This window comes from Cordyceps javanica, chromosome 7 (genome assembly GCF_051103115.1).
Source record: "Cordyceps javanica chromosome 7, complete sequence".
In the NCBI taxonomy this organism is placed as follows: domain Eukaryota; kingdom Fungi; phylum Ascomycota; class Sordariomycetes; order Hypocreales; family Cordycipitaceae; genus Cordyceps; species Cordyceps javanica.
The window spans coordinates 1,356,204-1,378,725 of record NC_139301.1 but is presented as its reverse complement, the minus strand read 5'-3'; the positions used below and the strand labels follow the sequence as shown (position 1 = coordinate 1,378,725).

Sequence of the window (22,522 nt, the reverse complement as noted above, 5' to 3'; positions counted from 1 at the left end):
CCTGGCCCGTTGACCCCTATTCTTTCTTTTGCGGTTTTGTGAAGTGACACTCTGCGATCCCCCCCTTTTTTTTGTCTCTTGTGTCTCTTCGTGGAACAGCTGCCTGTTCTGGTTCTTTGACCGCCATGCATGGAAGTCGGCGCGAAACCGGTCCTGTCCTGCGTAGCGCTGGTAACACCTCCGCCGAACACAAGGCGGTAAGGAAAAAGAAGAGGAGCTTTTCCGGGATAAGTGTACTAAGTAAGTATGTGTTGTTCACCGCATACGGGCATGCGACAAATGGTTGAAACTACGAGGCTGGGGGGGATCGCCTGGCAAGTTCAGTAGGGCAGTCCTGCAAGGGGACCGCTGCCGAGAGCGCAAGGGTATAGGGATGGCCGGCCGCCCATTGACCGCCTCACGCACAGTGCATGAACGACAGACTAGACGGGTGGCTGAATACATGATCAGGTTTATTATTTTTATTTTATTTTTATGGGTGGCGGGGAATCTCGACTGCGAGATGGGATCAAGAAAATAAAAAAACTAATGATATATACCCTGGTCAGGCGAGAGCAGGGCCGACGCGTGTTTGTGAGGCTGGGTCTGGTGGATGTTCGGTGGATTTGCTTGCCCTAACAGGCGAACAAGATGAGGTGCAAAGTCGCCAAGTGTTGCACTACCCTATATCTGGCTCCCTTTTTTCCTTGGATGGAAAAAGGGTTACATATTGCTTGACGAGCTGTTCATTATGAGCGCTCGAAGGGAAATAAATCTGCTAGTTTCTATTCCCTTCAATTCTCGGCGGTTAATATGTGCCATTGTAAATGGTATTATGGTTGGCGGTGGCTGTAGCCCTGGCAAGGATGCGTTTCGTCCAGGACCTCGTCCCCATCTCGACTTACACGCATCTTGACAGGCATAGTAGAGACCGAAAACGTGCGTGGATTTATCAACAAACCTACAGGCAAAAGCCGCACGGAAACACAGGCAAAGAGGCAGAGCTCACTACAACACCACACACATTTACATCCAATTAAACAGAGACGCCTCCCCATGCTACTACTACTACATACATATCGACAAACGCACTGCTGTGTTTCACCCACCATAATATGACTGAAACTCTTCATCTCGCGCACTCCGCTAATACAGGTCCATCTTTTCGAGATGAATCAATCCGTTAGGGGGCTAAACAAAAAGTCAGCTATCAAATTGAATGTAGCGAAAACCAACCTTCTCTCCCGGGAGACGGGTACCAGGACGCCGAGCATCACAGGAAAAAAAAAAGCCAAACTTACCGGTGTAAACTGCCTCAACTTGACGCCAGCCTGGCGAAACACGGCCGCCGTCTCCGTATCCATGCTGTAGCCGTGCGCGTAGACGACCTCGCTGATGCCGACCTGGCAGATCTTGATGCTGCACGTCAGGCACGGGCAGGTGTCGCAGTAGAGGACGCAGCCGGCGCGGATGCGCTCGCGGCCGGCCTCGAGCAGCGCATTCTCCTCGGCGTGGATGCACAGGCAGGTCGCGAGGCCGACGCCCGACGAGTTGCCGCTGTTGCAGCGCGGGCAGCCCCCGTCGGCGCAGTTGCGCAGCCCGCGCGGCGTGCCGTTGTACCCCGTCGACACGACGCGCCGGCCCTCGCCCACGAGCACGCAGCCCACCCGCCGCTTCATGCAGTTGGACCGCTGCGCGGCCAGCGACGCCAGCGACATAAAGTACGTGTCCCACCCGGGCCGCAGCCGCTCCGGGTTGGGCACGTCCAGCTTGCCCAGCGTCGCGTATAGGTGCGCCAGCGACGGCGACGTGTTGACCAGCCGTACCGTCGCCCGCGCGATGAGCGGCTGCAGGCCCCGCTGCGGGCAGTACAGGTGCGTGTCGTTTTCGGCGGCAAAGGCCTCGAGCGACAGCGGCGCCGGGGCCGGGCCCGTCTCATCGGCCGAGACCGAGGCCGTCTCGCCGGCGCGCGTCGTGTGCCGCCGCCAGCGAACCAGCAGCGGCGCGTCCGTCGAGATGAGCATGAAAAACGGCCGGCGCAGGAACACGTCCAAAACCTTTTCGGTGGGAATGTCCGTCGTCACGAAGCGGCTGCGCCAACTGAGCGTCACAAACTCCAGAAGCGCCTCGGCCGTGTCGAATGTGTGGCTCTCATGCCGCCCTCTCGTAGCCAGCGACTTGGACGGGTGTCTGCCTGGAGCGGTCGAACCCGAGTCGGCAGATTCGCCTGCAGCCTTCACACCGACGCTGTTGATCCCATTGGAATCACTACCTAGGTAGAGTCGCTTGAAGCCATGGTGCTCGACAAGATATTGAGCTACCGTCTTTTTGCCGGAGCATAAACCTGTCTCCCAGCCGTTAGTACACTGCTAGGCACTCCGCTTTCTTTTGCAGAATTTTCTTACTTCCGCATATGCCGATGAGCATCCTGAAACAAAAGTTATTCGATAATGACTTGCAGGTGGGCTTTAATCTTATCCTACTAGACGTTGAGAAAAGTTGGGATTCCATTGAGGGACGTGTCTCGGGCGCGGTTCGAGGTGGGTCGTCGCGTTTAATAGGCAGGCCTGCTCCAACCGCCCAATTAAGACAGCGACCCTTTTCCCTGGTGTGTTTTATTGAGACACGGCTAATTAAGAGGATCCTTGCTTTATACAACAGACGTAGATTCGAGATTAAAATGGCCCACAGGCATCTGCAAACGAAAGCCTCTGTTTCCTACGGGTTGCCAAACACTGGGATACTGCAGCGCTGGGAAGAGGCGTGGGAAAGGATGTGAAGATTATGTGGCAAAGAGAATGCGTATCAAGTAAAGGAACAAACATATATAAAAAAGACCCGAACCTCTGTCTTGGGAAGACTGAATTTCGAGGAAGCAAAAAAAGATATTCTCCGGTACAGGGAATCGAACCCTGGGCTGCTCGGTTCCTTAGTGAGAGCGAGCGATGTTAGCCACTACACCATACCGGATGTTTTCTTGTTGAAAAACGTCGGCTTAATTGATTATATAAAAGTCAAAAGCTGGTTGAAAGAATCACACCTCGATCAGGGCAAGGAACCAGCAAAGCATGAAGAGTAATTCATATTCGCTCCAGAAATTAGAAAAGCTACTGCCACTGGGAAGAATGCATTTGAGCCCCTGAAAAGCTCAACTGTTTCATTCTCTTCCTTACTTAGTTCCCATGCTTTCATTGCCAACGTTCCTTCACTTCCCAAGCTCCCCTCAGAAGGTACTAAGCCCCGCGGCGGGGCAGCCGACCAGGGCATCATCTGCCTGGTCGAGCTGTCATGACTGTCTTGGTCAGATGACAAACCACTTGCGCTCTATTCACAACAACACACTCGAAATTGCATTGTCGAAACAACGCTTTACACATAGCTGGAACCGCCTACGAATAACTCACGCTGTATCGCACCGCAATATCGGAAAACACGAAGATCGCGCTCAGCAGCTGCCAAGCTGACACCTAGCTTCCATCAAGATTGCGCAACAGCGCGACTTGCGCAGCAGTAACCATGGCGACTCCTTTGCAGTTTGCCCCATTTACATCCGAGATTGAACTGCCATTCTACTCGGCGCTCTTTGCGTCCAAGCTCGACTATGACAAACTCGACGACTCGGCGCGGGGCGTGCTCGGACTGTACGAGCCGCGAGCAGAGCAGCCCGAAGCGAGCTGCAAGATGCAGATACTGGGCAATGCCCTAACAAGTAAAAAGTATGGCATGACTTTGTATTCAGAGTCTCGTCGCAGTGAACATACTGGGCGTTTGGTCAGCAACTGACGATGATGCAGTGCGCCGCTGGGCACGGCCAGAGCTGAAGGCATCATCCGAAACGTCAACACGCTTGAAGATTTCAAGAACATGGACAAGACTGCCATGCTGAAAACGGCAGGACGACAAGTAAGACATGGAAAAGCTCTACATCTCAAAACTGCAGCATTGTTGACTTGAACAAGATTTGGGATGCAATCAACGACGGGACGATCTACTCGGTCCCTTCGCTCCTCTCCTCATTTGTCATTCTCTCTTACGCCGACCTCAAGAAATATAAATTCACATACTGGTTCGCCTTTCCGGCGCTTCATTCGGACCCGGCCTGGCGCCGTTCAGGTCCCAGTGAGCGCCTCACACCGGACGAGACGACAGCTCTGGTCGATCGCGTCGGCACGTGGCGCTATTCCGTCGACGGTCGCGAGCACGGCTTCTTCCTAGCCAAGAAGGTCCAGGGCCCCGAGATCGCCAGCCACGAAGAATATGTCGACGAAGCTGAGGACATGGAACCCGATGCTGAGGCCGAAACGGCAGCCAGAAAATTATCATATCACTGGAACGTGGGCTCGCTGCGGCGATTCGAGGACGGCTTCTTCAACGACGTTGCCGAGGAGGATCGATACGTATGCTTTGTAGACGCCTCGACACACGCCGAAGGCCCGTCGTGGCCTCTGCGCAACCTGCTCGTGCTGATTCGACAGCGGTTCCGCCTGACCAAGGTCAAAATACTCTGCTACCGGGACACGCGGGCGCGGCGGCACGAGGCGCGGAGCGTCATCCTGCCGCTGGAGACGGAAGCGGCCGGTGCCACGGCGCTGACGGAGATGCCCAAGGTGACGGGCTGGGAGCGCTCGCGCAACGGCAAGCTTCAGGCGCAGCAGGCTAACCTGGGCGAGTACATGGACCCGGCGCGGTTGGCCGACTCTTCAGTTGACCTCAACCTCAAGCTGATGAAGTGGCGCCTGGCGCCGGACCTGGATCTGGACGGCATCAAGGGTACAAAGTGTCTCCTGTTGGGCGCCGGCACGCTCGGAGGTTACGTGTCTCGCAACCTGCTAGGCTGGGGCGTGCGCAAGATCACCTTTGTCGACTATGGCCGCGTCTCGTATTCGAACCCGGTACGGCAGCCGCTGTTCGAGTTTGACGACTGCGTCGGCGGCGGCAAGCCCAAGGCCGAGGCGGCGGCGGCCATGCTCCGGCGCATCTACCCAGGCGTGGACGCGCAGGGCCACGCGCTGTCGGTGCCCATGCTGGGCCACCCATTCACCGACGAGGCGCGCACCAAAGCGGACCTGGAGCGGCTCAAGGCGCTTATTGACGAGCACGACGTCATCTTTCTCCTCATGGACACGCGCGAATCGCGGTGGCTGCCGACCGTCATGGGCAAGGCTGCAGGCAAGATTGTCATGAATGCAGCGCTGGGCTTTGACTCTTATGTCGTTATGCGACACGGTGCTGAGACGATGCAAGAGGGTCATTTGCCGCTGGGATGCTACTTTTGCAACGACGTCGTCGCACCAGCAGACGTGAGCCCGATCCCCCCCCCGTACCTCCCTCATGTATCCATGAACACAACAAAATACAGAATGAACAAATACTAACTCCAGCCCCCTCTCTAGTCCATGAAGGACCAAACGTTGGACCAGCAGTGCACTGTGACCCGACCCGGTGTCGCGGCCATTGCCTCGGCGCTGCTCGTCGAGATGCTGACGAGTCTGCTGCAACACCCGCTGGGCAACGCGGCGCCGGCGCCGTCGCAGCCGGCGTCGTCGGCGGAGCGCGACCCGCCCGACCACCCGCTGGGCCTCGTGCCGCATCAGATCCGCGGCTACGTCTCGACGTTTACGAGCCTCGCCATCCGCGGGCAGAGCTACGACTGCTGCAGCGCGTGCAGCCCGCGGGTGCTGGCGGCGTACCGCGACGACGGTTGGGGCTTCCTCCGCCGCGCCCTGCAGGAGCGCGACTACGTCGCCGAGCTGTCCGGCTTGGCTGAGGTGCAGCGTCGAGCCGAGGAGCTGGCGGGTGAGCTGGACTGGGACGAGGAGGACGAGGCCGTCGCCGGCAACGACGACGGGGAGGGGGAGCTGCTGTGAGAGGAGATGGACCGACTACGAGGAAACGTGAATGAAGTGAATGAATAAGAAAAAGAAGGTCGTGATGATGAAGACATGTGCTGTAGCATAGAAGAGGAGAGAAGAAAGAGGAGTACAATGGGTTTATTCGTTGATGAAGTTGGGCATGGTATTTTATTACAGGCCTGGTTGGGCAAGAGTTTTGGACAATGGCGCATCCGGATGTCTTTTTTATTCTTCTTCTTTCTTCTTGTCTCATCTCTACAGAAATTCGTAGGCGGTTTGATTTCTCATTACGTATCGACATAACCAACAAATATTCATTGTCCCTGCGCATCTTCGTCATCAGTCCTTCAGAGGTTCTCGCGATGTGGTTGGGCCATGCATGGCAGTTGGGTGCGTTTTGTCTGGCTTCAGGCGTCTGTAGGTAGTAAGTGTGGCTGGTGGTGTGGCCCGGTAACCACCGTGTAAAATCCCACCGAGCAAATATAGGTACACATGCACATGTAACCCGCCGTCGCAGTGTCACTACACACATACCCTCCCAAAAAAAAGAAGAAAAGAAAAAAGAAGGAAAAAAAGAAAAAGAAGAAAGATCCAATCGGCAAGGTTGGGACCGATCCAGGTGCCAGGTTACCTTGTATACAGTGATGTGCAGCAGTCCTAGGTGGAACAAAGTTGGCAGGTGGTTCGCTGTGGTTCGATCCACTGACCTGGAGGTGGGTGGGCGGCATCTGCAGCCTGACGTAATGATGCGGCAAGCTTAGCAAGAATAGCGTCACTGGTTTTGCAACAGACTTTTTCTCTGCTAGAATAGTACTCTTCATCACAGGATCACGACAAGAGGGATTGAGAATAATAGAGAAGTCTAGACATGTAGAGTATAGTCTTTGGATTGATGGGTATCGAAGAGAAAATTATCGTGGCCAAATATCGCGCCCGCGTTATGCAACCCAGCGACCCCCCTCTGTGCCTCTCCAAGTTCGTTATTAGAAAGAGCGGAACAGTCGTGGACCGTTGCTCATCACACAAAAGCTACTGAAAAAAAGCAAAGGAAATAAGTCGCCGTCGGCCGTCGTGTAGGTTGAGGAAGCTTGCGAGAAGGAGAAAAAAAAAGTACCACGACCATGAAGAGATCAAGGAAGAAGAAATACGTCCGGGGGTAAAGCGAGGCGTCGAAAATTGGTAAGAGCGGAAGTGAGAGGCGGTCGCAGCAAAAGCCGAGTGGACAGAAAGCCGCAACAAAAGCTAGGCAATTTTCGCGGGCATAATGCGAAAAAAAATCACGAAGCGCAGTTGAGGAGCTCGGAAGACCGGGGCGGGCAGTTGCAAGCGTGGGGCGCTTGGCGGATTGCGCAGGGAGTCATGATGCAATGGCCAAAACGCTCTTGTCGCGACTCTCACACGAGGCGCACGGAAGCGCCAACGCACTTAATACTTGAGGATGATGTAGAGAGCGTGGATGATACCGGGGATGTAACCTAGAGAGGGAGAAAAAACAGAGTATTAGGATGGCGTGTCATTTGGGCAAAGAAAAGAGGCGAGGGTGGTTTGGCTTACCGAGGATGGTCAAGCAGATGTTGATGCAGAGGTCAGCACCACAGCCACGCTCGAGGAGGACACCAATGGGAGGGAGGATGATGGCAAGGAGGATTTTCTAAGAATTTGTCAGTAGGCCGGAGGGAGGAAAAAAAGCGTCTGGCAATGCTGCTTGTAGAGGACGTACGCAAATGTCGCTAGAGAGAGAGGTTCAAGTTAGCCGGTTGCTCCGGAAAGTGAATGACGGCGCGTAGCTGTAGTGTGCGCCGACAGTACGAAGGAGAAGGCTTACCTGGCGGTGAAAGGCATGTTGGCGGATTGAGAAAGGAGGGTAACAAAGCTTGTGTGTTTGTTGTGTGGATGGTGAGGTGTTGTTGACGGAGAGTGTTTTTGGTGGTGGATGGATGGACTGAGAAAAGTAAAAGAGTCTGAAAGGATGTGACGAGCGGGGGGAGCAAGAAGCTTATAAGAAGGAAAAAAAAAAAAACACAGCTTTGGGTAGCTCGGCGCGGGACCAGGGCTTTTGGGTAAAAACTTGGCAGCCGGCGGGAGTGAGTGAGTGAGTGAGGAGGAGGAGGGTGAGCTTCAAAGGCAAAAAACGGGCATAAGAGTTACATGCTCCGTCCTCAGAGAGAGACAAGGCGAAGCAAGGGCGCCGCTCGCTGGTCGGGGAACTTGGCTCTAGAGGGCCCGCAATCGCTCAATATACTGGTAGCGGCCAGCTAATCTAAACATCCAACCGGTGCAGAGGCACAGTGCAGTTGCAGTGCAAGGTACAGAATACCTACCGGTCTGTTCTTTCTGCCCGAGTAGGCACATACATGCCCACCAATCTGCCTAGGTACCCATCTACTTGCCTACTAACCCTAGGCACGATAATAATAATAAAAAACAATAAAAAATAATAGAAGAGGCATGGCGGCAGCGACAGCGACAGCGAACCGGACCAAACATTGCTGCTGGCTGGGGCCCGGTGTCTCCGCCCCTTGGCCGCACACGGACAGCTAAGCCACAGCAGCCCAGCCCTGCTCGATGCGACTTGGCCGCCGACGGCGACAACTTGTGACTGGGGGGGGGGCTTTGGTCAACCTTGCTCTCTATACAGATGATTGGGGCTGGGATTGGATCTGGATTTCCAATTCTTAATGTTTCTTTTTTTAAACCGTACGACTTGCAGATTTACAGCCTCTCCCGCCCGTGTGCCCCGAGTCCCGGTGTCTGGCAAGTAGACAGGTGCGTTGTCGGCGTACTGGCATGTGTATGCGCCTTGTACCAAAGTATACGTAGAGTAGCAATGAAGCTTTTACTTGGCGGCCAGTGTCAGTAAGTAAAAGGTACCTCCCCAAGGCAAGCTTCGGCCCCACAAACTGGATCCCCCAATCGGCTGACCTAGCTTGGCTCTTTGCCTTTTGCCTCTGTGTTTTTCGGGAAGCTTCTTTTTCTTCTTTTTTCTTCTTGTGTTCCCCTTGCCAAGCCCATTCTCGAGATTGAAACGTGCCAGTATTGTGCCAAATTCGTGATTGAGACCGAAATTCAGTGCCGGATCCCTCCCCAGCCTCCCGAAATGCTCCTGCTCAGCTTTATGTGACGCTGATGAACCGAAAATAAAAAACAGCCGCTGTGGCTGGGCCGGGCGGGGCAAAGCCTCTTGTAGAGTGAATCAAGCTCGGCACTGCGTCATCGACGACAAGCCACACCAAGCTGCTGGCAGAACCGAGCTCCCCTCCCCACTGGGCTTAGGTGATGTGGATTTTTTTATTTCCTCTTTTTTTGTTCTTGTTTGTGTCATTTATTATTACTATTTTCTTGAAAAAGAGGGAAAATCATTTTTTCCTTTTACGTGGTCGGACGGGACCGTCTTGGCGAGATCCGGTCCAACAAAACGGACCATGCTCGGCTTTCCTCGAGCAAAGAAACAAAAAGAACAAGCACTATACGCATGCACACACACATCAGAGACAAAAAGAAAACAAAGGTTGCGCAAAAAAAAAAAAAGGAAACACAACCGTACTGATACACAGCGGTCAAAAGAGACGGACGAGAAAAAGCCCACCACCCCATGCTCGTCCCCCTTCTCCCCCAAACTGAGACCTCGTCCTTGTCATCGCTGATCCGGCTCCTCTTGGCGACGCCCTGGGCGTATCGCTGGGCCACATGTGTTGCCCGCCGTCGGCGTTTTTCTTTGTACGTCATTTGGGGGGCTGCCATCCAACCACTCCTGCTGCAACTGGGCACCACGCAATTGCTTGGCCATGCAGCTTTCCCATGCTACCTGAGGATATATATTTTTCAAAAAGAGACAAATCGCCTTTTCTATTCGTAAATTTAGAAAAAAAAAATGCAGGTTCGAGCCACACAAAAATCTTACATGCCCTGGGAGCACCGATGCACGGCGATGGACATGTCATGTATTGTACGGAGTGTACCAGGCCCTTTGCAATGTCGAAATGACCAAAAATCTATCCCAAACCCGCGGCATCAAGCCGCCACTGGGCTGGTTGCAATTTCTCTCACATTCTCTGTTTTCTTGACCCCTCGCCCCTGCATTGAACATGTTGCATTATATTATCAACGCCAACTCCAGAAAATGGGCTCCAGAATGATCGTTACACTTGGCGGCGAGACCGCAAGTACCAAACAGAAAAAAAAAAAAAGAAGAGATCCGCACAAGCTATCTGTTTTGACCTTTTCCCTGCTTTCCCTGCCCTTCTTCGCCATATTTACTCGGCTAATTCCATCATTACGACGTTCCCCTCCCCCGTTTCCCCCGATGCCACAACATCATACATTAACATATCCTGGTGTGTGGCGCCAACAACGCGTCGTTGACATCACCGCCACACGCACACACACCCGAGCCGCCACTCGTCATTACATCACCCTCACGTTATTATTTCCCCTTCGCGTGGCGCAGCAGCCGTTGCAACGTCTGTCCGTCTCTTTTTTACGCAACATATCCCATCGGGTTAAGAAATGCCCAGGGCGGGCGCCACGCGCGACTCCCCTTTGAACCTCCAAGGGGGGTTGGTTCCTTTCCAAGTACTTACTTACCTCACCTTGACGCAGAAGCCTCTTTTTGCCCAGGTCTTGCGGCTGGCGTACGTACCCCGGTCGTTGCGCAAACCCGACCATGCAAGTGTAATCACAACCTCCCCCCCCGGGGGGGGGGAGGGGGGGGGATGCCAAAGTGGCTGTGCTGAGCTGCAGTATGCAAATCTCGTCGGAAGGAATCTAAATCGGGGGTTCGCTGGTTTTTTTACTTTTCAGTGCAACGTAATCCGTACAAGAATCTCTCTCTCCCCTCCCCGTTTTTTGCTTGCGCACACAATATATCAAAATCATTCTTCATGCCACCACAAATCACACACAACACTTTTGACATGTATGGAAAATGGGGGGAGCATTGGCCGTCGGCAAACACCAAGGCGGCAGTGCTGTGCGCGTTGCGCCCCAGGTTCCGCGGCGCGCCCACAAAAGGATGCGTTGCTGCCAAACACTAAGATGCTTGGCAAATTGGCCCAGGTCTTGCATGGTCTTTGTCCGGCTCGCAGCTGAGCGGTGTGCTGATATTCCACGGCACGACTATTCGTAGATGCTCAAGACAACCTTCATCCGCCGGCGAGCCTGCAATGACGTGCATTGGGTGATCGTGATGCGTGAACAGATGTCGGGCTGCTTCAGCGGTGCTTCACCAACTCTTCTTGCCTACCGTAGAAACTTGAAATTTGCAATGTATTAGAATTACAGCCCAGTCGCAGGGACGGTCTCGAGGACGGGCAAGTCCAGCCCTACCCAGATAGTACATATGTAACAGACAGCGGACACTGGCGGCAGTCAGTCATCCCCTCTCTATCTCTCTCGGAAAGCCAGAGTCTTGCATCACCACCACCACCACCACCACCTCTCCCTCCACTCTATACACTCTCTTCGCCTAATCCGCCTTGACCGCGGGACTCGCCAGCCTCTTGCCGTACAGCACCGTGCCCGCCAGCAGGCTCCCCGCCGCCGCGCCCAGGTACATGCCCACGACGATGGTCACCGGCCAGCGCTGCCAGTCGCGGTCCCAGTCGAGCGGGATCGGCACGGCGCCGAGCCAAGCGCCGGCCGCGGCCCCGACGAGCCCGCCAAACGTCTCGTCCAGCGGCGCCGCCGCGCCCGCCACCGCGACCAGCGCCGACCGGTCCAACCCCCGCGCGCGCACCACCGGGAACACGGCCAGGAGCGCAAAGTGCGCCGCGCAGAGGACGGTCTGCCCCGTGTGCGAGAGGAACGGCGCCCCGAACAGCACGAACAGCGCGTACAGGACCGGGACCGTCAGCGCAGAGAGGACGAGGGCGATGATGACGCTCTGCGAAGAGGAGGCGAAAATGAAATGGGTTAGCGTATGGAATCCAGAAAGAACAATCATGGGAATCAAAAATTCTCCCCCCTCTCTCTCACTCCCTTTCCCCCCCTCTCCTCCAGGCCTGTCCAATTTGACACGCCTCGTAATGAGCAGGTGGGAGAGACTGGATAGGTAGATGTGCAGGGTGTGCAATGGCAACATACCGAAATGGCACCGGCGGCCCCTGCGTCGTTCTTCCTAGCCTTCTCGCCCGGCCGCGGCTTCTTGGCCGCCTTGACCGGCGACCCGGCGGGCGGGATGCACAGCGCCGCGTAGACGGCCTGCACGGCCGCGACGGCTGGCAGCGCCCTCCGCAGCGCCGACGCGGGGTCCGCGACGAGGCCGTCCATCCCCCACGCCAGCAGGCTCAGCAGCACCGCGACGCGGCCCAGCGAGACGCCCTTGGCCAGCGGCGAGTCGTACACAGGCACCGGGTGCAGAAGGATCTTGGGTTTATGGGCGTCGGAGGTGACGGCCGCGTCGGCCGTGGTGGCCTCGGGGGGCCCGTCAGCGGCGAGAGCGGCCGTCGTCGTCTTGGCCGGGGACATTTGGGGGGGGGGGGTGAAACGGTTTCTGATCGTCGCTTTGCGGTTATTTCGAGTTGCAAAGGAACAGCGCAACAAAAAGAGAGGACGTCCAGAAAGGGGGACCGACCATCAAGGTGAGTTCTGCGCGCGCCATCAAACCACAGGAGGTGGAAATGGACTTTGCCATCTCCATCGCGAAGTCACGTGCAGCTCTTCGGCGCTGCTTTGGATAGTGGCCACAAGAATGCCGTCACCATGGCAAGGATAATGAAAAAAAGAAATAGACAACGCTTGTCATTGTGTGGAAAAGAAAAAACAAGCACCGATGCGCGATTGAATCCAAAAGATGACAAGGAGCAATACTCGTTGGTTGTCCTGGTCGCTGAAGCGCTAAAACAGCGGTTCAGTGAGCAAGAGAAGCATATTCGAGGTCCGGTTGTAGTGCAGCTTTGCGTCCAACAGTCTTCCCCGGATTTCTTCGTCGCATGTTCAAGAAGCATAAAAATAAACGCCATTGATTCGTCCTCGTACAATGATTATTTTCGCAACAGTCAGCTGGCTTTTTCGAGGGACCTGAATGGCCGGGTCCCCCCCCCCTCCCTTCAACCCGACATTATCACGCCACAACCACAATCACAGCCGAAAGCTCTAGCAGCCCGTTTTCCGCAAAGAGCCGGCGGCCCCGCCAGCGTTTTTCTCCAGACGGCGCCGCAGCCCGCCATCCCGCCTGGAAATGGTGCCACAATCGTTGCGACTCACACTTCCCGGACCACGGCCAGGGCCATTGTCGGGCCTGGGGTGGTGTGATTCGCGGGTGCCAGCGCCTTGCTCGTCTGGCCATTCTGCCGCCACATGAAGACATCTGGAGGAGAGGCGTCCGCGAAAAAGACACGAAGAGGAAAAAAAACGAGGCTTTGGGGGGGCGAGGGGAGGTGTCACGGGCAACGCCGCCTTTTCGTCCTCTGCAACATATGATTTTTTCTTCCACCCTCGGAGGCGCTGCGGGCTTGGGAGGGAGTCATGGCATGCCATCGGGAGCGAGTACATAAAGGGTTGCCGAGTCTCTCTGTAGGTTTGTTGGTTTCGTAGCATTTAGAACCAAAGAAAGCCCATTGTATCAATTCGCAATCAAAAACAAACTCCCCTCAATTCTTATACATACGAGCCTCACCACTCACTCCCATCGTCGGCCAGCAAGACTACAAGAAACTCTACTCTTAACGACCTTGAACGACGTACAACACCCTCTCGACAACATCCCTCCTTCCCTCCCGTTCTGTCCCCTGAAACCTTCCATACACCATGACGGCTGTCGCGCGCATCATCACCCGCCGCCAGTTTTCCATGCTGCAATCACTGCGTGCCGTCGGCCGCGCCATGGAGTCGCATCCGTTCGAGCGTCTGTCCAGGACGCAGAAGCCGGCGCCGGCCAACTGGGCGGGCGAGGCAAAGCGCTGTGGCGTACAATTCGCACTGTAAGTTGGCGAGACGTGGTCACTACCATGGTACATTCCATGTTCAATGACTGACTCTACTTGGTTGTAGGTTCGCTCCTGGCATTGGCCTGCTGCTCGGCTGGCCTTTCCTCGCTGCCAAGGCTGTTGATGGCCACGTCTAAGCTCCATCAAGAAGCTGTTTGGTGGCACAGAGGATCAGCATTCTCACCCATGATTGAGCCGACCCGAAAACACTGGCAAAAAAAGACGGACATGCTCTTTTGTCCATACTCCTAATTTCCTTTTGTGTTATGCATCATCACCCCGGCGTTTGGGCGGGCGTACTTTCATACATGCCTTGAATAGGCAAGGGTTACATCTCCATTTAGCTAGCCGTTTAATACCAATTCAAGCCAATTGTCAAGTTTTTGTTGATCTCTGTATATGTACATCGATGTATCAGTCGATTCATGTATGAACCATTCACCAAGTACAAGCCAATCGTCAAGTACACGTAAACTCTCGGTACAAGCCAACCCCGAATCAAGATTCAACTATCGACCGATACAAGTACATTGGCAAGATGCCGCCATCATATATTTACCCTGATTGATCGGATTCATTGCAGTCATGCGTGCATGACCACCCCGTACGTTGGTACACTGCATCTTCTATTGCCGTCAGCAGCAACAGACATTAGCCAAAGGATCGCCGTCCGTCCGTAGTAAACGTTCCCCGCATTGCATGGGATAGGATGACCGGGGAGGCGGGGGGGTTGCGACGATCCATCGCCCATCGCCCCCCCGCACAACGCTAGCGAAAGCCGGCATAATAATGCAGCTTGGGACTGTCTTTGATGCACGGGTGGTTGCCATATTCCGCTAACTGCGTAGGAAATGACTATAAAGGGCCGACGAGGCCTTGTGGTGTAAGGGCCTTCTTCCCCCCCCTCCCCTTCGCACACACCTATCCGAAATATCGAAAAAAAAAAGACTGTTTGTATTTACCAATGCCCGCGATGGATGATAGCACGACCAAGCGCGATGCCACGCTCGATGTTGACCAGGTAGAGGATGCTGCGGCGGGACAACACGAACCGGGTCGAATTCACGGCGTCGCCATGCCGCCTATCCTCGCCGGCATGAGCGGAGAAGAGCGAGAGAGGCTGGAGCGCCATCTGCGGCGAAAGATTGACTTTCGACTGCTTCCCATGGTCATCTGCATGTACATCTTGAACTATATAGACAGGTGAGAATGACGTAGCTGTACAGTCTACGGGGGCTGATCTACAAACAGAAACAACATTGCTGCGGCGAGGCTGGCAGGGCTGGAGGAGGATCTGAAACTCGATGCCGGCGGCACCCAATTCTCGGTTCGTCTGGTTACTCTCAAACGGATGCATGGCAACTCATTAATTGATGCTCAGACAGCCGTCAGTATCCTCTTTATTGGGTACATTCTCATGCAGGTCCCGTCGAATCTGCTGTTGAATAAGATGGGAAAGCCAGGCATCTATCTGCCTGTTTGCGTACATTGCCCGTTTCGATATCCGTACCACTGACGGTTACAGTCACTGACATGACCGAATCACTAGATGGCAATTTGGGGTACCATATCGGCAGCGACGGCCGCAGTGCAGAGCTTTGGAGGCTTGCTTGCATGCCGCTTCTTTCTCGGCTTCGTCGAAGCCGCCTATTTCGTACGCAGCCTCGCCAAAAATCCTCCCCCAAACCACCCAACTCTCCAAGGAACCGAATGCGGGCTAACTGGGCATTGCTGCAGCCCGGATGTCTATACTACCTCAGCTGCTGGTACACGCGCAAAGAGCTCGGCGTCCGCACCACGTACCTGTATGCCGGCTCGCTCCTCTCGGGCGCCTTTTCGGGCCTCATCTCCGCCGGCATCACGGGAAACCTCGACGGCGACAGGGGCCTGCGCGCCTGGCGGTGGCTCTTCCTGATCGAGGGCGTCGTCACGGTGGCGGTGGCCGTCGCGGCGGCCTTTGTCCTGCCCAACTTTCCGCGAACGACGCCGTGGCTGAGCGAGCAGGAGGTGGCCGTGGCGGTCTGGCGGCTGGAGCACGACATTGGGCAGGACGACTGGGTGAGCAGCGAACAGCAGACATTCTTTCAAGGATTCAAGGCGGCGCTCAAGGACCCAAAGATGTGGGTTCTGGTAAGTCTCGTCGTCCGCGGACCACACGCAAAAACCGCGCTATAGCATCACAAAAGAAAAAGAGGCTGACGGGGAAGCGATGAAGCTCATCATCTTGTTTGGTAACGTCTCGGCAGCATCCATCACCAACTTCTTCCCCACCGTCGTCGCGACGCTCAAGTACTCCAAAGTCAAGACGCTGCTCCTCACCGCGCCGCCCTACGTGCTCGGCGTGCTGACCACGCTCCTCAACGCGTGGCACGCGGACAGGACGGGCGAGAGGTTCTGGCACGTGTCTCTGCCGCTCTGTCTGGCCATGGCCACGTTCATCGTCGCGGCATCGACGACCAACACGGCGGCGCGATATGTCAGCATCATGCTCATGGTTCGTTCGTCCCTCGCCCTCTGGCCCCGGACTTTGCCTGTGACGCGACACCAGCTGACAATTTCAACCGATGGGGGGAAAACACCAAAAAAACAGATTCCTGGGCTGTATAGCGGCTACACGACGGCACTGGCCTGGATCAGCAACACGTTGCCACGCCCGCCCGCCAAGCGAGCCGCCGCGCTGGGCTTCATCAACGCCGTCTCGAACGCGCCGGCTATTTACACCAGCTACCTGTACCCGTCCAAGGCCGCGCCGCAGTACGAGGCCGCCTTTGTACACAACTGCCTCATGGCCGCCATGTCTATTGCTGCGGCGGGCGTGCTGCGAATGATGCTGGCAAGGCTGAACAGGAAGCTCGACAGAGGCGAGCGCGATGGAGGCGTGAATGCTGCGCCGGGCGAGGCTGTAGAACATGGTTTCCGATTCTTGCTATAAAAGGGCTACAACAAGGCCGCATTAATGGTTTTGCCGGCCAGAATGAAACTGGTCATGAATGATATTACTTTTCTACTATTGCTCCCCGTCATTTCGTTTCGTTCCTGTCCTTGGACTGATCGTTGTCCGCTCCGTGGGCTGGGCCGGGCCGGCCTATGCCAGTTGATGGCAGATGGCTGCCTGAATGGGGTAGTTGTTACAGGGCCGTGCAACTCTGTTCGATGTCCTATAGTTGGGAAAAGGATTTTAAAGGGTTGCTTAATAAATCAAACCCGCGTGAATGCATATGCCGATACTATTTCGGGCAAGCTAAAATATGACGCGCATAAAAGACAACTCGACAGATGGGGCTGTAGTATTATTAGAGTGGCTTGCCAACTTGGGGCTGATTTCTGCGTGCTTGATCTTTGAGAGACGGCAGACACGAGACGAGAGGGTAAAAAGCAACAACAATAAACACAAAACAATAATGAGAAAAAGGGCCACACACTCTTAACATTCTGCTCCTTTATTATTTGTGCGCTCAACGGATAAAGCATCGTATTCTTGGCGGTGGGCACAATACGATGATGGGTAGGCTGCTAGTGCCAAGTTTCTGAGATGTTTCAGCTGTAAGGAATAGCCTATAGAACACGGCTGGAACTATGAGCACAAAGAGGGTCATGGCCAGTATAACGCCGTCGATGGTTTCATCAGACTCGAGCACGTTTCACAGCAAGTGTACGGAGTAGTTTGTCATAACTTCTGCCATGTCGGCTCGTTCTAGCTGACCAGGACAAGAGTGTTGAGTACAGATTCGTATAAAAGAGATTCAGCCGTACTCTGCACTCAAGCCAGGTAAAGCAGACAGGGAAGAAGAGAAAAAAAAAATCATTATCTGACGACTTGGTCCCGCCTAGCTCCATTTCTTGGAACGGCGAGGCCCGCTGCCTGCCAACAGCTATATGCTGGTATGTATCCGCAGGAGGATGCGCCAGATACTTACTATCAGTACTCAGTAGTAAAAGTAAAGGAAGCTGAAAAAGCGGCGACTCTGATTGAAAACGAAAGATGGTTTTAGAGGGGTCTGTGCCGTTGACGAATCCAAGTCGGCCGAAGCTACCGTATCCGCGTGGTTGAGCGGCTGGCGGCACACTAGACTCCGCTTTAATCTTAAAATGGTGCCAGGGGCCGAGCTGGGCAGGCCGGAGGGAGATGAGTGTCTGTAAGTACTTGCAGTATTCATTCGTATGGATGGACGGGTACTTACTTAAAGAGCGAGAGGGGTGGGTATGTGTAGAAACCTGCGTAGGGAACTTGGACACCCAAGGCGGTTCGAGCACTCTGGGGGTCCGTCATGTCTCGGAGATGCTGTGTAAGTAAGTAGCCTGTCAAAAATGTACTGAGTAGGAAAGCCATGTAACTGGCAAGCCATATAGTCATGTGCCGGGGGTTGACTCGAGTCACACACACGTGTTATGAAATGTTTTATTGTTACGGATAGGAAAACGATGGCATTATCAGTAAGTATTGGTTCCAAAAGCCATCCTGCGCTTGGTCTCGGCGGGAGGGAGATTGTCGCAGGGCTATCCGTTTGAGGGAGGGCGAAAGAGATGATGGCACGGACAGGAGTATATCGGCCGGCGGTACCAGGTGCACGGGCGCAACAGGCGAGGCGGGCATTAGCGCTTGATAGTGATATGAGTAGTACATACAACGAAAAGTCAACGAGTAAATTCGATATATCATGGTGTTGCGTTGGCTTGATCAGCGCCAAGTCTCAGCAGGAGGGTGGTGTGCATGAGGCGGAAGGGTTGACGTGGCCACACAATGCAAGTTATTATTAGAGAAGCCAATTACGCCACGTACAGAGCCGGAATCACGACGATGATTGCAGAAGTGCCCGGCTTGGTGGTAATAGGTCGTGCATAATCAAGCAATACATGGCTGGATGGATCATAGAACATCTCCGGCTGGGTTGGGGAGATTGTGTAGGGACCGATCGGTGCATCCGTGGTACTGAGTGTGTACTCCGTACGGAGTACGGATACTGGTAGCGTCATTGAGCATCAGGGCCAAGGCGGCTGGACAGACGTTCCGTTTTGGACAGCATGAAAAAGCCTGTTTTCCAACCCCCTTGAATGTTCTTTGGGTGCGGTCTATGTGGAAGCATGATGTGATGTTGATAACCAATAGGAGCTAAGCGGGAAAAAAAGAAAAGGAACCAAAGGAAAAAAAAAAAGGAAAAAAAGAAGGAAAAAACCACAAAGTCCTGGGTTCATCTCCTGGTAGATCAAAGACAAATTCTTTAATGGCTGATATGTATATGAAAGATGGGCGGTTGGAGGAGGAACCGTAGAGATCTGGGGCATGTGTCTCATTGCTCTCGAACCAATTTTCCCGTAAAGTACTCAGTAAGTAAGTCATGTCGGCAACCATGACGGTGGAAGGACTCGAGGTACCTGCAAGCGTGCCTCGAGGTACTTGTGGCCAAAGCTACTGAGGCAGGCTGGGGAAGAAGGAGGGAAGGAAAGGAGGGGAGGGGGCCGGACTTGCCTCTATAGAGGGGCATTTAATATTAGATGGCTGGCCAATGGCAGGCACCAGGAGCCACCCAACCCGCTACAAGTGCTACGCTGAAGGGTTGTAGTCAGTCGAGAGTGCAGCTTGACAGGCCGGCAAGGCAGGCATGGCAGGCAAGGCACAGTGGCTGCAGGACGAGGGATGACGAGCCACCTGCAGGCAGATCAGATGGCCATGCTGCAAGTGCTTGATGAGTACCCCAGTAGTCGAGAGGCTAGTTATTACCAGTAATACTGAGTAAGTACGGAGTACGGAGTAGATGGCCTTGATTTATGGCATTGAGCGAGGAGAATGGGGATGATGAAAATGAGGATGATTGTGTCTCGACACACCACCACCACAACAACCAGAACAACAACAACAACAGTGTGCCCACTCGTCGCTGTCGGCCAGCTAGACAGGCCATTGACGGGTCGTACCTTGATACTGGACTTGACGACTCACCCAAGTACTGAGTTAGTACCACCTAACCTGCACACTTACCTTTCACCTCAAGTGCGCAAAGTAACTAGCATAATGGGGCTAAAGGCACGGATTACCGTACTACATACCCACTGGCCGCCCAGGCACATCATACCTACAGGCGGGTCATTCGCTAGAAAGCCCGCTGTTCAGGCCAATCCAGCACCCGCCCGGCCACCCTCCTAGCCTCCTTCCTCCTCCCTGTGCCCCCCCTGCGCTCTGTGCCCCCCCCTGCGCCCCTGTATCTTTTAGCCTCTCAGCTACTTACCTACTCAGCCGGCGCAGGCAAGTACCTCGTCCGCCCGGCTCAAGTACCTGCCCGCCTGTCTTGCCTTGCTTCCCCGTCCCTTGCTTGGGCTACCACACTTTCTCTCTCTCTCTCTCGTTCTCTTGGCTTGCATTTTATTATTATCTAGGTACCGACCGGCCTGCTCCGTTCCGTACCTTGACCTGCCTCTCTCTCTCTCTCTCTTTTGGCCAACCTCGCTTCTCTTCTTGGCCAGTTTCCATCTTCCCCAATTTCCCTTTGCATTTCCTGCCACACACGCCCCTCCCCCCGGTCGTCAGGAATCTCTTCACTGCACACACCAATCCATCCCAACTTTTCCTTCTCTCTCTCTCTCTTGCTCTTTTCGAAGCATCGGCAGCCGCCTTCGCGCCCCGAAAAGAAAGAAAGAAAAAAAAATCACTCGCCCACTCTCTCGAGACGCTGTGTGTAGCTCCGGCATTGGCTGCTTGCTTTCCCAATCGACTACCTTATTTTTGTCTCTGGCATTGGCGGTTGTCGCGCGTTGCTGTGCCAGTGTCTCTCCAGCCGCCGCCCGCAAAATCCAGCCACGCACACCAACAAAGAACCGACACGACAGAGAAGCACAGGAACAGGATAAAATAGAATAAAAAGAAGAAAGTCTCGACGGCTGCGAGTATATCGCCTGCCAAGTATTGAACCGACATTCGACGCACTCGATTTCTTCCACTACGCTTCAGACGTCTGGCCGAAACCCAGCCGCAATTACTCGACGAACCGTTTTCCTCCAACGCTGCGCGTATCGCCGCCGCTAGGTCCAGTTGCGCAAACAGCATCCCCCACGAACACCCTCGCTTTGTTCGGCCTCGACACCGAGCTCACGCACTGTCGCCCATTTGATCGCGGGGCAAGGGCCGATTCATCTTCTCCAAAAAAAAAGAGACTGCGGGCCGTCCAGAACCAATTCCCAATCACGCCAATCAATTGTCCGCAGTCACAATGGGCTCGACCGACTTTGGTAATTTCAACGTACGACAACTCCCCGCTGCGAAATACATTGACAATCATGTTTGCTAACTCGGCATCCAACAGAAATTCTGCAGGGATTCTACTCTGCCAGTCTGCAACGTAAGCCAACGACTCCTGGTACCGAGCGCTCGAGGCCTCCGTAAACTAACATTTCCCAGCTTCTCACAGATAATCGCAACCAAACGGGACCATGGGGGGGCTGCCAACTGACCGGCATCTCGCTCAGCGGAGGCCGACACCTCGGTAATCTTGGTTCCATAATCTTGGCTGCTGTTGCCATTGTCACATCCATTTTCTTGGTCCTCAAATCGGACAAGAAGAAGGCTGCCGTTGGTCGAAGGTACGCACCGACTCGCGCCAATAAAACCTCTCGCAAATACTCACAGGAATTACAGGGAAATGCAATTATTCCTCGTCGGCTACATTGTCATAAGCATTTGCGAAATCTTTTCCGTCGGCGAATTCCCGCTCTCTGGCAAAGCTCGCGTTGTACGTTCTTACATTCGCCTAAGCACAGACAAAGTTCTAATCCAGTTGCAGGCTTTTAGTGCGATTCATATCGGCATGATTATTGCCACGACCTGGATTCTCATGCTGAATGCCGTCATCGGCTACCAATTGATCGACGACGGTACCGCGCTCTCTATGGGTCTTGTGCTTGCATCCGCCGCAGCCTTCTTCATCGGCACTGGCTACATTGCCCTCGACACTGGCCTGAGCTTTACCGGATTCTGGGACTCGAGCTACGCCCTGCCCAACCGTAACCTTGCTCTATACGTTCTCTATCAGCTTGTGCCGCTCATATTCCTCGTCGCTTTCTACGTTCTCGAAGCCATTTTGGTGCTCCGCATCCTAGGCGAGGTTCGTCCCATGATCTACCTGACAGGCGCTGCTGTCCTGTTCGCCATTGGACAAGTATTCAACTATGTAGTCTCGTCCCATATCTGCGACGGAACCAACGGTAAAATCGACGGTGCCCTGTTCCAAACCCTCTTTACGCTCCTGTCTGTCGTGGCTGTCTGGGCCTTTTGGTCAAGTATCACTGAGGACGACTGGTCAACACAGGAGGGCACATACCCTTAATTCGCCCTGAATCTTATCGTATCCTTAAGCCATCGCTTTCATTTTCGGTTCACGGCGTTATTTTCGGAGGGGCTGTTGCTCACTGCATTTCTTTCTAATTTCGATTTCCTTTTCACGGGCGTTTTCCACGCAGCGGGAATAGACACCCACACGGCACAACAATACTCGACATAAAGCTGTCCATAACTTCCTCACCGGTGGCGTTGTCCGCGAGCCTGGGTACAACGACATAAACCACATAACCCTTTGCCGCTCACAATCGCCGTCCGTCTTGGGGGAACCAGTTTGGTTAGAACTTGCGAAGGCTTGCTTTGCATATGACTGAAGTGCTTTGTTTTCTGATTACGACAAACAATCATTGTTATGGGAGAAAAGAGAATACGTGACGTGGAAGACGAGGAGATATTTGTTCACTTCTAAAACTAACGCACTGACGATCCAGCTGCTGTAT

The 22,522-nt window shown here is 54.2% G+C and overlaps 7 protein-coding genes and 1 non-coding gene across 8 annotated transcripts; 4 read left to right on the top strand and 4 right to left on the bottom strand.

Annotated features, from left to right (window-relative positions):
* Positions 1–1,125: 1,125 nt before the first annotated feature.
* Positions 1,126–2,406, bottom strand: V2A60_009936 (deoxycytidine monophosphate deaminase; the record flags this gene model as incomplete). The annotated part of the gene is made up of 3 exons (XM_083261199.1): positions 1,126–1,170; positions 1,281–2,323; positions 2,385–2,406. 3 exons carry the CDS (start codon positions 2,404–2,406, stop codon positions 1,126–1,128), a joined length of 1,110 nt encoding a protein of 369 aa, XP_083117325.1.
* Positions 2,407–2,869: 463 nt separating this feature from the next.
* Positions 2,870–2,949, bottom strand: V2A60_009935. The gene has a single exon. It is a non-coding gene; the product is annotated as a tRNA-Glu (tRNA).
* Positions 2,950–3,495: 546 nt separating this feature from the next.
* V2A60_009934 (uncharacterized protein) lies at positions 3,496–5,846 on the top strand (the record flags this gene model as incomplete). The annotated part of the gene is made up of 4 exons (XM_083261198.1): positions 3,496–3,695; positions 3,774–3,882; positions 3,939–5,279; positions 5,373–5,846. 4 exons carry the CDS (start codon positions 3,496–3,498, stop codon positions 5,844–5,846), a joined length of 2,124 nt encoding a protein of 707 aa, XP_083117324.1.
* Positions 5,847–7,256: 1,410 nt separating this feature from the next.
* V2A60_009933 (YqaE/Pmp3 family membrane protein) lies at positions 7,257–7,673 on the bottom strand (the record flags this gene model as incomplete). The annotated part of the gene is made up of 4 exons (XM_083261197.1): positions 7,257–7,306; positions 7,386–7,482; positions 7,552–7,561; positions 7,657–7,673. The coding sequence occupies 4 exons, from the start codon at positions 7,671–7,673 to the stop codon at positions 7,257–7,259; spliced, it is 174 nt and encodes a 57-aa protein (XP_083117323.1).
* A 3,622-nt stretch (positions 7,674–11,295) lies between these two features.
* V2A60_009932 (mannose-ethanolamine phosphotransferase GPI11) lies at positions 11,296–12,296 on the bottom strand (the record flags this gene model as incomplete). Its single annotated transcript, XM_083261196.1, has 2 exons — positions 11,296–11,712; positions 11,913–12,296. The coding sequence occupies 2 exons, from the start codon at positions 12,294–12,296 to the stop codon at positions 11,296–11,298; spliced, it is 801 nt and encodes a 266-aa protein (XP_083117322.1).
* Positions 12,297–13,577: 1,281 nt separating this feature from the next.
* On the top strand, positions 13,578–13,893 carry V2A60_009931 (uncharacterized protein; the record flags this gene model as incomplete). Its single annotated transcript, XM_083261195.1, has 2 exons — positions 13,578–13,750; positions 13,821–13,893. The coding sequence occupies 2 exons, from the start codon at positions 13,578–13,580 to the stop codon at positions 13,891–13,893; spliced, it is 246 nt and encodes an 81-aa protein (XP_083117321.1).
* An 836-nt stretch (positions 13,894–14,729) lies between these two features.
* V2A60_009930 (major facilitator superfamily domain-containing protein) lies at positions 14,730–16,688 on the top strand (the record flags this gene model as incomplete). The annotated part of the gene is made up of 6 exons (XM_083261194.1): positions 14,730–14,959; positions 15,008–15,083; positions 15,138–15,239; positions 15,306–15,410; positions 15,494–15,886; positions 15,972–16,688. 6 exons carry the CDS (start codon positions 14,730–14,732, stop codon positions 16,686–16,688), a joined length of 1,623 nt encoding a protein of 540 aa, XP_083117320.1.
* A 4,270-nt stretch (positions 16,689–20,958) lies between these two features.
* V2A60_009929 (chitin synthase III catalytic subunit) lies at positions 20,959–22,071 on the top strand (the record flags this gene model as incomplete). Its single annotated transcript, XM_083261193.1, has 5 exons — positions 20,959–20,988; positions 21,052–21,087; positions 21,147–21,328; positions 21,384–21,477; positions 21,529–22,071. 5 exons carry the CDS (start codon positions 20,959–20,961, stop codon positions 22,069–22,071), a joined length of 885 nt encoding a protein of 294 aa, XP_083117319.1.
* Positions 22,072–22,522: the final 451 nt, after the last annotated feature.